Here is a 13414-nt window from a genome sequence, read left to right on the forward strand (position 1 = left end):
TTGGATGGAACTAAATTTCATCTATCAAAGGTGTAGCATGTGTGGTTATTAAAAGGTATGCTAAAGTAGCTGTGGCTGAAATAATGAAATCAGGAGGGTACACATGGATTAGCTGTTTTTTTTAATACTGATATTTTATGAATATGTAAGACATCCAGTTAATTTAGTTATTATAAGCATTAGCTTAAAGTTTAATAATATTTCACTTCAATCAAGTGATATCTAGTGAGAGGCATTTTCTTCAAAATGACCATGGGAAATGTGGGTAGAATCAGTGGGTAGATAAAGTCACCATTTGTTTGACTATGTCTTATGTGATAGAATATTACTGAAATATTATTCTATAATTTTTGATTATTTATTATGACATGTTTAAAGCAATTAATGTAAGCTACTTTGTTTTCTTGATAATTAGATGTAGTGATTAGAACATGTTTTATGTTACACTGGAGTTTTTTTTATTTTATATTGGAGTATTTTTGTATTTCCTCTTCTTTGGGATGGTTTTGGTCACTGTGTCCTGTGTAGTGTTATGAACCTCCATCCATAGTTCTTCAGGCATTCTGTCTTTCAGATCTAATCTCTTGAATCTATTTGTCACCTCCCCTGTATGATAATAAGGGATTTGATTTAGCACATATGTGAATAATCTAGTGGTTTTCCCTACTTTCTTCAATTTAATTTTGCAATAGGAGCTCATAATCTGAGCCACGGTCAGCTCCAGGTCTTGTGTTTACTGACTGTATAGAGCTTCTCCATCTTTGGTTGCAAAGAACATAATCAATGTGATTTTGGTATTGATCATCTGGTGATGTCTATGTGTAGGATCGTCCTTTGGTTTGTTCCAACAGACAAGGGTGTTTGCTATGATCAGGGTGTTCTCTTGACAAAACTCTGTTAGCCTTTGCCTTGCTTCACTTTGTACTCCAAGGCCAACCTTGCTTGTTATTCTGGGTATCTCTTGACTTCCTACTTTTGCATTCCAATCCTCTATGATGATAATCACATCTTTTTTTGGTATTAGTTCTAGAAGATCTTGTAGGTCTTCATAGAATCGTTCAGCTTCTTTGAAGTGGTTGAGGCATGGATTTGGGTTACTGTGATGTTAAAGAGTTTTCCTTGGAATTGAACAGAGATCCTTTTGCTGTTTCCAAGTGCTGCATTTTGTACTCTTTTTGTTGACTATGAGTATAGCTGATGAACAATGTTGTGCTAGTTTCAGTTGGACAGCAAAGGGACTCAGCCATATGTGTACATGTATCCATTCTCCCTCTATGGATCAACTGTTGTTGATGATGATGATGGCTTTGCCATGTATCTTGCGGACTCGGACCAATCCCATTGCTACTTCTTGGTCCTCATTTTCCTTGTCTGTGAGATCAAAGGCTGGATGTGGATGATCCCTAAAGGCTGAAATTCCTTAGTTTCTACTGTGATCTACGAGCTGGGTTTGTAGTATGTGCCTTGTGAGCTTGAGCAAGTCACTTCCTACAGCTGTTTCATCACCTGCAAATTGGTCCTGGGATGGGGTTGGTGCTTCCCAAGCTCTTCCCACTTGAAAACTGTGAATCTTGAGGTGTTTGTGGGAGACACCAAAGGAGAGGTTCAGAAGACTGGGATGGAAAATCAAGACCAGGGAAGTTGGGGTGCAGAGCACAGCATCCGGGCTCTTGGGAGGGGCATGGAGGTGGAGCCAGGAAGAAAGGAGGGTGGGGAAAAGGGGTGCCCTGAGTGAGTGGAGCTGGGCCTCTAGAAGAGGAATCTCGTTAAGAAGTGAGGATTCTGAGCCGGTAGGTCTAGATTCATGCTTGTGATTCGCCTGTTTCTCAAGCTCACAGGTGAGACAGTGGGGTCCAAACCACACTTTGAGTGACCAGGAAGCATGCTCTGTCTTCAGCTTGGTGGCAGGGGGGCCTCCTAAAGAAGGAAGGAGAAGCTGATCTCCTCCCCTTCCCCAGGACCACAAAGCAGGGGATGTTTTTGCCATGGTTGTTTCCCCCCCCATCCTCCACGCATACGTAACCCCAGGTGCACACGCGTGCACACACACACACACACACTCACTCTTCAATGCTCTGGCCTCTCCTCTTTGCTGCATCAATGCTTCTATCACTGGCCTTCACTGCAAAAGCGATTCTGAGGGAAAAGAATCTCACACCACGTTTTCTAGGCCCTTGTTCTGGCGGTGACGATCCCAGAGGAGAGGGAGGTGGGGTGTCTCTGTTGTTGGTGGACGGTGATGTCGTGGCCAGGTTTCCCCAAGTCCTGGTCCTGGGGGCTGAGGTTCTGCTCCCCGCCCCCACCCCGTCAGAGGAGGGGCCTCCCACCGAGTGTTTTTCTCATCTAACGTCTCCTCCACCATCACACACACACACACACACACACACACACACACACACACAGAGCCTCCCTCTCCCCAGGGCCACTGCCATCCTGCCTTCCTTACGGAGGGGACCCTTTTTCTCACCATCGTCCACAGACACATGTTTGTAAAGCACAGGAGGATGCGCAGTACACGGCTGAGGCTGCCACCGGCACGCCCGGCAGCCCGGGACTTCCACAAGTGGCCACATCTGCAACCTATTCCCCAGCGCAGCCCACCCAGGTGTCATTCACGGGCTGCAGGGGCCAGAGGCTCCGCCCCCTCCTCTCCCCTCACCCCCCGCCATCCCCCACCCCCTTCCTCCCTGGTTTCCAGGGAGGGGATACCGCAGTCCGGGGCAGTGTGTTTTCTCACAGGAACCTTTCACCTGGCCCGTTCTCTCCCCATGTTTTCCATTTCATCCTCCCCAGCCAGCACCCACCCCTCCTTCCCAACTCAGAGGGGATGTGACTTGAACCTCCTCCTTTTGCAGAAAGAATTCAAGAAAGAAGACTCCACTTGATGGAAAGGAATTAGAGAATTGACCTGAGAAAGCTGCACATCTAGCCAATCCCCTCCACCTCCTGCCCCTCACATCCTTGTGCTTCAGGGAAACGGCCCTTCCTCGACTGTGACGGGAGGGGAGGGGCGAGGGAGTCTCATTGTTCTTAGGTTCTGGAAAAAGGAAACGGGCTGGCCCTCCAGGCATTTTAAATCTCCTTCTTCCACAAACTCTTCCCTAGCTCCTCTGCTCTCAGTCGTGTTCACAACTACACCGTTCCTTTGATACAACTCCATCACTAATTATTATTTACTATTTCCTATGGTTGAACTTACCCCCATAATAGAGTGCAAGCTCCCTAATGAAAGGAATCACAACACCTGTGTTCTACACCATGCATTCACTGTTTGTCTTCGTTTCTTTTCTTTTTTTACATTTTTATAGATTAGCTTTTATTTATAAGACTTCTCAGTGATAAAGAATCTGCCTGCCAAACAGGAGATGTGGGTTTGATCCCTAGGTTGGGAAGATCCCCTGGAGAAGGAAATAACAACCCACTGTAGTATTGAAGAAGTGAAGTGAAAGTCTCTCTCAGTCGTGTCTGACTCTTTGTGACACCATGGATATACAGTCCATGGAATTCTCCAGGCCAGAATACTGGAGTGGGTAGCCTTTTCCTTCTCCAGGGGATCTTCCCAACCCAGGGATCTAACCCAGGTCTCCTGCATTGCAGGTGGATTCTTTACCAGCTGAGACACAAAGGAAGCCCAAGAATACTGGAGTGGGTAGCCTATCCCTTCTCCAGTGGCTCTTCCCGACCCAGGAATTGAACTGGGGTCTCCTGCATTGCAGGCGGGTTCTTTACCAACTGAGCTATCGGGGACTCCCTACTCTGGTATTAATTCCTGGGAAATCCCTCGGAAAGAGGAGCCTGGCGTGGTGCAGTCCATGGGGTCACAAGGAGTTGGACGTGACTTAGCAACTAAACAACAAACAGGTTTTACAATTTCTTGTAATTGAATGAAAAAATTTTAAATTCTGTGATGCTTTACAATTTCCAGAAGTTTCACACACATGATTTAATAGAATTCCATAATTATTCTTTTCCCCACCCATATTGCCCTGCCCACCACTGACTGGTAACCTTACTCTGTGTGTGTGTGTGTGTGTGTGTGTGTATTATAGGCCATTTCGAATCTAATAAAAGGGAGAGACACTCTCTCCTGGAAAATGCCCCCTTGTAGGAATTTGCATGAGTTTCTGGGGTTGGCAGTGCCTTGTTGTCCCCCAAGTTAATGCTGCCCAACCCGGCACAGGGTCTAGCTGTAGTTAGGCAGCAGCTGTCCACTGACCTGTGACTCTCCCTGTTTTCCCTAACAGATTGCCTTGACCTTCTCCATCGTCTTTGGGGTCATTGTCTATCGCATCACTACTGCAGCTGCTCTGTCTCTCAACAAGGCCACACGCTCCAATGTCCGGGTGACGGTGACGGCCACGGCGGTCATCATCAACCTGGTGGTCATTCTCATTCTGGATGAGATCTACGGCGCCGTGGCCAAGTGGCTCACCAAAATCGGTATGGAGTCGCCACCTCCCACGCTCCCCTCGAGCGCCATAGGGTGTGGTCAGTTCAGTGTGTGCAAGGTTTCTGGGGGCAGTGACCCAGCATAAAACAAAGGAAGTCCAGAGCACTTGAAGTGGAGAAAGGAGAAGGAGCAAGGTGTGTCCTTGGAGGGTCTCTGCCCAGGCAGGAATCTTTCCTGGAACATTCTCCATCAGTAGTCCTCTGGCTCAAGTTGATGGCCTCTTTATCGCCCAAGAGCAGTCATGGGGTCTGTTCTTTCTGCTTCCCTGGTGGTTCAGTGGTAAAGAACCCACCTGCCAGTGCAGGAGATGTAAGTTCCATCCCTGTGTCTGGAAGATCCCCTGGAGAAGGAAATGACAACCTACTCCAGTATTCTTGCCTGGGATAATCCCATGGACAGAGGAGCCTGGCAGTTACAGTCCATGGGGTCACAAAGAGATAGACACAACTTAGCCACTGAGCATGCTATTCTTTTTAGCCTAAGTTAGAACCAAAAGGGCTTCAACACTTCCTGCTTAAAAAAAAAAAAAACACAAGAGTTCTCATTCTCCTTATTTTCCCAGCAACATTTACAAAGTTGGGAAAATCTCTTGATACTTGAGCCCAAGAGAGTCTTATCTGCCCCCATACTGTCAGAGGCCCCCACAAATCCATGCATTCCCCAGGCTCTGAGCAGACTTCAAAGGGGTATATCGGGCTTCCCAAGCTCCCAGCCAGTGAGAAAATTGCAGTGGCCTCAGCATTCAGACGTGTCATTCGAGCCATAAGCTGCTATTGCTTGAGCACCACTTTCCGGCACTTATGCTTCTTAGATGGGACGGAGCAGGGAGGGCGCTGCAGGGAGCTGAGACCCTCTCCTCACTGTCTTTATCCTGGGTGGCCTGGAGGCATCTCTTTCCCTCGCTGAGTCCAGGGACCAGTGGTCTCAGCCTCTCAGTAACCTCAGGGGAGTGAAATTCGTGAAGGGATGTTTTTAACGTGCTATCAAGTTGGAAATGGACACTTGACCGGATATCCCCTCTCTTCAAGGGAGCCTTTCCTGGGGCGCAGAGAATTCCAGAAAGGTTTCACTTAAGGCAGTGACTCTTTCAGTGCCTTCTCTGGCGTGGCCACCTCTCCTGGTGGGCAATGAATTTGGTTTCTGTGTGGAATGTAGGCAATTTACCGTTTGGCCATTCTGCTGTCTTTGGGCATGTGTGTGTTTATGTAGAAGTGTTATCTGGGTTCCTTCGTATGTTTCTTAAGAAAAGTGGGCAGAAAATTCCACTTCAGTGTGTTTGCCAGTGATTCCATAGAAGCACTTAGGATGAACCTTCCATGCCCCTGGGGGCTCAGGGGAGGCTCCACGTGGGAGCATCCAGTTGGAGAGCTTGGAGATCAGTGGACGTGGACCTTAGGCAGGTATGTGGGAGGGAGGAGAGGAAGGTCCTTGGCAGAAGAATCAGGATAAGAAATCTGGCAAGGAAGGGGAGATTTGACAGGAAGTAGCATGTGGGCTGGGCTTATATGATGGGTAGAATTGGGGGACTTAAATGTGAGAGAGTTGAAGGGGCAAAGCTCAGCAGATGGAAGAGAACAGGAGGTGTGTCCAGGACGCTAAGGGGAGCCCACGTGGTGGTGCTCCAGGTCCTGGCTTGTCCAGGGCACAGCATGGTGGGACACCAGGCCTGGAGAGTTGGCTGAGCCCAGATATTTTGGTGGAGGACTTTGGATGTCAAATTGGGAACTCTACTGATGATGGAAAAGTATTTGCTCAAGTTCAAGGCGGAGTGGAGGTGCAGTGGTAAAGAACCTGCCTGCCAATGTGGGAGACCTTGGGTTGGATCCCTGGGGTGGAAGATCCCCTGGAGTAAGAAATGGCAACTCACTCCAGTATTCTTGCCTGGGATATTACATGGACAGAGGAGCCTGTTGGGCTACAGTTCATGGGGTTGCAAAGAGTTAGACACAATTGAGCATACACACAAGGGGCATCCAGTAAAAAGTACCATCCTCCTGGCCTGATTACTGAACCTGCTGAGAAATAAGGTGAAGGCAGATGTAGACAAAAGCCAAGTTTCAACTTTAAAGCTGAAAAAGGCTACACGGGAGAAAGCAGCTTCGCAGGAGAACTAAACCGGCTTCCTATTCCAGGTTCCAGACAGAGTGGCATCCCCTGGCAGGCAGCAGTGGGCAGGGGGCCCTGCAGGTGTTAGGACATGGCAGGGGTGGGCACAGAACAGCTCATTCCTTCTGTAGGCCCTTTGCTTCCCCCTAAAGGGCAGAGTAGAGGGGCAGGCGAGGGTTGCCATGTCACCCTCCACTCCAACCATCCGAGAGGAAAAGGAAGGAGTGAAGCAGAGAGACAAGGCAGGGACTTAGCTAATCACACTCCCCTCAAGTGGGGAAATGCTAGGAGTACCCCTTTCTATTCTCCACCCATGGGAAATCTGTGCTGTGCCCTCTGCCATCATCTCTGTCTTTCCTAGTATTAGACCAGTGCCTGCGTGCAAACTGGCTTCAGTCATGTCGACTGTTTGTGACCCAATGGACTGGAGCCCACCAGGCTCCTCTGTCCATGGGATTCTCTTGCCATTTCCTTCTCCAGGGGATCTTCCCAACCCAGGAATTGAACCAACGTCTCTTAGGTCTCCCACATTAGCAGGCAGGTTCTTCACCACTAGTGCCACCTGGGAAGCCTGTATTAGACCAGATGAGGCTGTGTTGTAGAATCTCAGTTGCACACTTCAAGGGTGTGTATTGGTTCTTGCTCACGCAGCAGGGCAGGGCAGGCTCTCTGCTTTACAGCGTCACTGGGGACCCAGACTGACGGAGGCCATGTGGGCATGTGTTAGGGACAGAGTGTGCTGGAGGGTCACGTGGAGGCTGTCACAGCGGTGGACAGTTCATCACCTCTGCCCACAGCATGCTGGTTAGAAGCGGCCTGATCAGGAAGAGGCTGGAAACGTGTGGAAGCTCGTGGATGTTCCATGACCAAGAAAGGTCTCTGCCACTCACTCCAGCCAGACCACACAGCCCTGGAGAACTGCCCGTCCGCCTGACATCTCAGTTCTCTCCTCCCCAACCAGCTTCCTGGTAGATCTTAGCCCATGCTTGTTGGTGCATTTACGGGTGAAATACATCTCTCTCTTCACTCACGCACTCAGATTTTTTTTTTTTCAAGGAACACCATCAGTCAAGGCATTCTGTAGGCCACAGGAGAGGCTAAAGTGAACTTTTATGCATTCGTAGCTTCAGCCCTGCCTGCTGACCAAAGGATTTGAGGAAATGTGAAAATGAGCCAGGGAAGGACTTCCCTGGTGGTCCAGTGGCTAAGACTCCACCCTCCCAATGCAGGGGGTCTGGGTTGGACCCCTGGTCAGGGAACTAGATCCCCCACGCTGCATCTAAGATCCTGCATGTCACACCTTAAGGTGCCATGTGTCCCATCTAAGAACTGGTGCCACCAAATTAAAAAGAGAGAGAGAGGGATGAACCTCTCTCTTGCAGAGTTGCCATGATGGAGGGGTGACTGGAAGATGTGGCAAAGAGATCCAAAGACTAGAATTGTTCTTACTGGCAGAGTTCACACACTAATGAGAGTCACACACAGCAGGGTGTGACCAGCAGACCTGCCGGCAGAGGTGTGGTTTCAGAGCCCCCAGGCCTGCAAGGAACATGAAACTGAGGATAAGGTGCCTGATGGAATGAGGGTCCTGCTAAGCACAGGGGCTCCCTTGCCTTCTCACGCCGGGTTTAATGCCCATCTGGCATCCTGCCCTGATCTCCTGGTGCGTGAGGAGGTGGTGACCATGTGCTTTGCTCACCAGGTGTAAACAGCTGGGGTAAACAACCCCAAGCTTCCTGAGTGTTTCTTGCAAAGCTGGGCGATGAAAGACCCATTCCCTGGGAGGTCCCTGGACAAGCCCCGGTCTAGGCCTAGCTGAGGTCCATCTTGCCACAAATATTTATAACAAAAGACAGAATTTGTTAACTATCTTGAGTGTGATGGATGGACTCCACAGTGATAGATAAAGACAGAGATTGTCTACCTGGTGACCAGAACAACAGCAGTCGCGGGTTTGGGTGCAAGACACACCATCATCTGGAGGCAACAAGGTCTTAGTGGTTGAAGGACTGAGCAGAAGCCCATGGTGGGGTGGGGCGGGGGGAGCGGGCAGGGTTGCTAGGGAAACAGAGATGCTTTGAGACCTTGTTGGCCAAGGTACACTGTGCTAAGTGTGTGGCCTGGTTCAGCAAGCAGCAATCCCTGACGTTTGTGAGAGTCTCAGTGAACAGGTAAGACAAGGACTGTCTTAGTCCCCAGTGATGTGTTCTTTCCTGGAGGGGTCACAGGGTGTCACGGGGAGAGGATCCAGTTCCTGGAGAAGGGAGGAAGCAAGAACGGGGCAGGACCACCCAGGCCAAGAGGAGGGGGCTTGGCGTCTTGGGAGGCCAGGGTCTGAGGCAAGACCCTAGGGTCAGCAGGAAGATCAGCTCAAGGCTGATCTTAGTTTGTTCTGACAGCTTTAACAAAATACTGTGGATTGGGTGGTTGACAAACAACAGAAACTCATGCCTCAGGGTTCTGGTGTCCAGGACGAGGGCACCAGTGTGGACGGCTCCTGGTGAAGGGCCTCTTCCGGGCCACTGATGGCTGTCTTCTCGCTGTGTCCTCAAGGGGTGGAAGGGGCTGGGAGTGCTGCAGGGTCTTTTATAAGGGCGCTCATCCCATTGCTTGGTGGCTCAGTGGTAAAGAACCTGCCTGCAATGCAGGGGATGCAGGTTCGATCCCTGGGTCAGGAAGATCCCCTGGAGGAGGGTATGGCACCCCACCCCAGTATCCTTGCCTGGAGAATCCCATGGACAGAACAGCCTGGTGGGCTACAGTCTCTGGGGTTGCAAAGAGTTGGACCTGACTGAGCAATTAATGCTTCCAGTTTCACAATCCCATTCCTGAGGGCTCCACCGTCATGACCTAAGCACCTCCCAGAGTCCCCACCCCTCATACCATCACCTCTGGGGGGTTAGGGTTTCAACTTGTGAATTTAGGGGAACACAGACATTCAGACCATGGCAGCTTCCTCCGTGGGTCAGGGCATGGGGTGCACTGTGCCCTCGATGGCGAGCTTCTGAGCTTGTGTGCTGTGGAGCAGGATGTTCAGGGTCTTGTCGTGACCCACATGGGCCTGGATCTGGCTTAGCCTGGAAGGGGCCCCCATTCATCCTCTAGCTGCAGGGATGACCTCTAGCTCCAGGCTGAGTGAGGAGGGCAGGGCTGACACCAGGCTTCATGGCTGAATGATCCAGCTGCCATCTGCTTGTCATTGTCACCATGGTTCCCTAAGTCCAGCTCCTTCTCCTTCTCCTCCTCCCCTCCTCCTCCACTTCTCCCTTCCAAAACTCTGCCTAGTTCTGGATTGTGTGTGGGGCTACAGATTCCTCCTTACACTTCACCAAGCCTCTCCTAGTTACAGGGTGGGCTCACTGTGTGTACCTAACACACAATTATTGTGTCAGATCAAAGCCTCCAGTTCTTAGGAAGAGGCTGCATTTGTGACTTTGTTTAAATAGCACTAGTACCCTGCTCCTGAGCATCGCTACCCTGGGGGCAGGGAAGTGACGGAAGGAGGAGAGGGGAAGAAAGACTTGATTTTCTGACACCCGTCGTGTTCCTGGCAGGCATTGTGCATAGAGTGTTTCATCCAGTTTTCACAATAGCACTTGGTCGTTTCTTTCATTTTATTTATGAGGAGTCTGAAGAGGTTTAGAAACTTCATCAATGCCCATGGTTAGTAGTGGCATGTGTGTGTAGACACACATACATACACACACACACATACCCGTGCCGAGCTCTGCTTTAAGCATGTTATGTACCTTAGTATATTAAATCCTCAGAGTACACGGTGGTCTTGACCCTCTCACAGGCCCAGGGGCCTCTGACTAAGCAGTGAGGCTTCTGTGTCCTGGCTGAGACCACAGCAGTCCACTGTCCAGTAATACGTAGCTGTCCTTTTGCCTCGGGGAATTCTAAAAGTGCAGGGAAAGGAGAATAAAACACACCAGAGGTTCCAGAAGAGCTTAAAATCAATGCACCCACCCATGAGAATGGCGGGTTGCAAGGCATGGTTGTCGGGGGTGGGGGCCGCAGTCTCTGGGGATTAGTGGGGAGACAGTGGAAGCAAGCCTCTTGCTCCATGCAGGCCCGCAGGCAGGAGCAGACCTCTGCAGGTTCACCAACTTTGGGGTCCCACTTGCTGTTTAAATGAAAAAAAAAATTATATTTTGAAGAATTGAAGTACCACCAGGAAGTCCTGAGTCTAGAATAGTGCTTCCAGCTCTAAGCCATCCACTGCACAGGCTGTATCTGACCACTAAGCAGAGGAGATGGGGAGGAAAGGAAGAGGCGGGGGGATCCTCAGTACCAGAGGCCGCCCAGACTGCACAAATTCTTTAAAGAGGAATGTTTTGGGTTTACAGGAATGGATCTAATTTCTCATCAGATGTGGACAACGTGTGTTTTCAGAGCACAGGGTGGGGTGCCGCTGTAAGGGTTCCGGGCACCAGTGCAAGGGGAACCAGCTTCCCCACAGCTAGAGTCTGCCCAGGAGTGGACTTCCAGAGCAAGGACATGTGTGGATGCATGTGGATGTGTATTATGCATGTGGGTACATGTGGATGTGTGTGGATGCACATGGGCGGCAGGTGGGTGTGTGTGGATACATACGGATACATGTAGATGTGTATGGATACATGTAGATGTGTATGAATGTGTGTGGATACTTGTGGATGGGTGTGGATGCATGTGGATACATGTGGATGTATGTTGGTGTGTGTGTATGCATGTGGATACATGTAGATACTTGTGGATACCTGTGGATGTATGTGGGTGGGTGTGTGGATACATGTGGTTACATGTAGATATGGTGGATGTGTCTGGAATGTATGGATGCATGTGGATATGTGTAGATGTATATGGATGTATGTATGCACGTAGGTGCGTGTGGACACGTGGATACATGTGGATATGTGAGGATGTGTGTAGGTACATGTGGAGGCATGTGGATGTGTGTGGATGCGTGTGGCCGCATGTGGGCTGGGCTGGGACCTAGGCCTTCCTGGTGGGGAGACTACAGTGCTGGTAATTTGAAATCTGGCCCAAGAGTCAGATCTGCTGGGTTGTCTTCCTGCTCTGCGACCAGCTCCTGACTCCCTGGGTGGCCTCCTGCCCATAGCATGTGGGGGGCCAGGGGAAGGGTGTGGCCAGAGTTGATTCTGCCATTGTCTGAGGCCCCCTCCATGAGGCAAGCAGGAACTATACGTTTTGTCTGGGAAGCCGAAAGATGGTGGGGGGCTGCTGCTCATAATGCAAACGACGTGAGCATGCCTGTAGCCCAAGTTTGTAGAACAATTCATTCCAGTTACATGGAACTATTATTAGTAACACTGCTACTTATAATAGTTTTTTATAACTGGCAAGAATTTCTTCCAAACTTGAGCTGTAGCTACGAACATTATCTCTTTCATTTTTCCAGTTAATCCCTGAGCACTTATCTATCCTTTTAGCAAGAAGCCCATACGTTCCTCTCCCTTTTTTTGAGTTTTCTAAGAACCCAGCATCTTAATCCATGAGAAGGAAGGGAGTCAGGGTGATCTTGCTCTATTGACCAGGTTTTCCTTCCAGGCCCCTTCTCCCTACCTCTCCACCGAGATCTGTGCCCCGAGGCCCAGCAGATTGTATCATGTGCGCCCCCAAGCCCGACTGTGGGCTGGGTTCAGCTGATGGGAAGCAGTGGAAGGAGCTTAGCAGGTAGAGGAGACCGAATTGGAGCCATTTCTCCCTGATTTAGCCTCACCTCTAGCAAAACTGTGCCTTCATTAACATCCCTTCCTCTGAACCTTGTGTAGTGAATTCTGTTTCTCGCTGGGATGCTGACCATTTAAACCGGGTCAGGCCAACATCCATGTTTAAACAGGGACATCCCTGGAGTGTGACCAGCCCTTCACTCCCATGTCTCCTTGCTACAGCACGTTGCTGCTGGATGCTGGCCTGTCCCATCTGACAGGGAAGGCTGGACCACTGCTGAGCTGGTCCTTCCTCACTGCAGGCCCCAGACCGGCCACTGGGTTCTTCAAGGAAGCACGGTCCTCTCCATCGAGGGTCTATGGCTATGAGGGTGCCCAGCTTTCAGACATATAATACCTGTATCCCCACCCCCACGCTGTCATCTGTCACACAGACCCAGATTCCCTTCTCCCTGGAAACCCACCCTGGCTGTATACAGCCTGTCTTCGTAAACTTTCAAAACACAGTAGGTTGGATGATACCTCATCCCAGCTCTCTTTGAGGGAGGCGGCCCTCAGTGACTATAAGACAGGGGTCCTCATCACCCTAAGTGATGCCACCCCAGCCTTCTAAGAAAGGGGGCTGGTCAGAGCTGTTGGGGTAACTTGCTAGAGCCTCTTTCACCAAAGAAGAGAAACACGCATACAAATGAAAGGTCTAACAGAGTGCCTGCCACACCGTCTTCCTGACAGCAGATGTCCGTGACTTCAGACTGCACCTGTGTAGCCCAGAGAGCTCAGCCTGGTGCTCTGTGATGATCTAGAGGGGTGGGAGGGGGACAGCGGGAGGGAGGCTCCAGAGGGAGGGGATGTTTATATATAAATGCTGTGTGTGCTCAGTTGCTCAGTCATGTCTGACTCTGTGACCCTATGGACTGTAGCCCGCCAGGCTCTTCCATCCATGGGATTCTCCAGGCAAGAATATTGGAGTGGGTTGCCATTTCCTCCTCAGAGGGATCTTCCTGACTCAGGGTTTGAACCCATGTCTCCTGCATCTCTGATATATGTATACATGTATCTGATTTTCTTCCTTATGCAGAAGAAACTAACACAGCGTTGTAAAGCAGTGATTCTGCAACAGAAAAAGAGAAGACACGCCCCAGGGGGCTGACACTTGGGGCTGGACTGTGAATGCACAGTA

At 50.1% G+C, this 13414-nt stretch overlaps 1 protein-coding gene across 1 annotated transcript in view; it reads left to right on the forward strand.

Annotated features, from left to right (window-relative positions):
* The window catches only part of ANO2 (anoctamin 2), a 331055-nt gene that overhangs the window by 258446 nt on the left and 59195 nt on the right, over positions 1–13414 (forward strand). Inside the window, exon 16 of the mRNA XM_070454162.1 lies at positions 4245–4440. Coding sequence (XP_070310263.1) covers positions 4245–4440 — 196 coding nt within the window. The remainder of the gene's footprint in view (positions 1–4244; positions 4441–13414) is intronic.

Source organism: Odocoileus virginianus, chromosome 23 (assembly GCF_023699985.2).
Source record: "Odocoileus virginianus isolate 20LAN1187 ecotype Illinois chromosome 23, Ovbor_1.2, whole genome shotgun sequence".
NCBI lineage: Eukaryota > Metazoa > Chordata > Mammalia > Artiodactyla > Cervidae > Odocoileus > Odocoileus virginianus.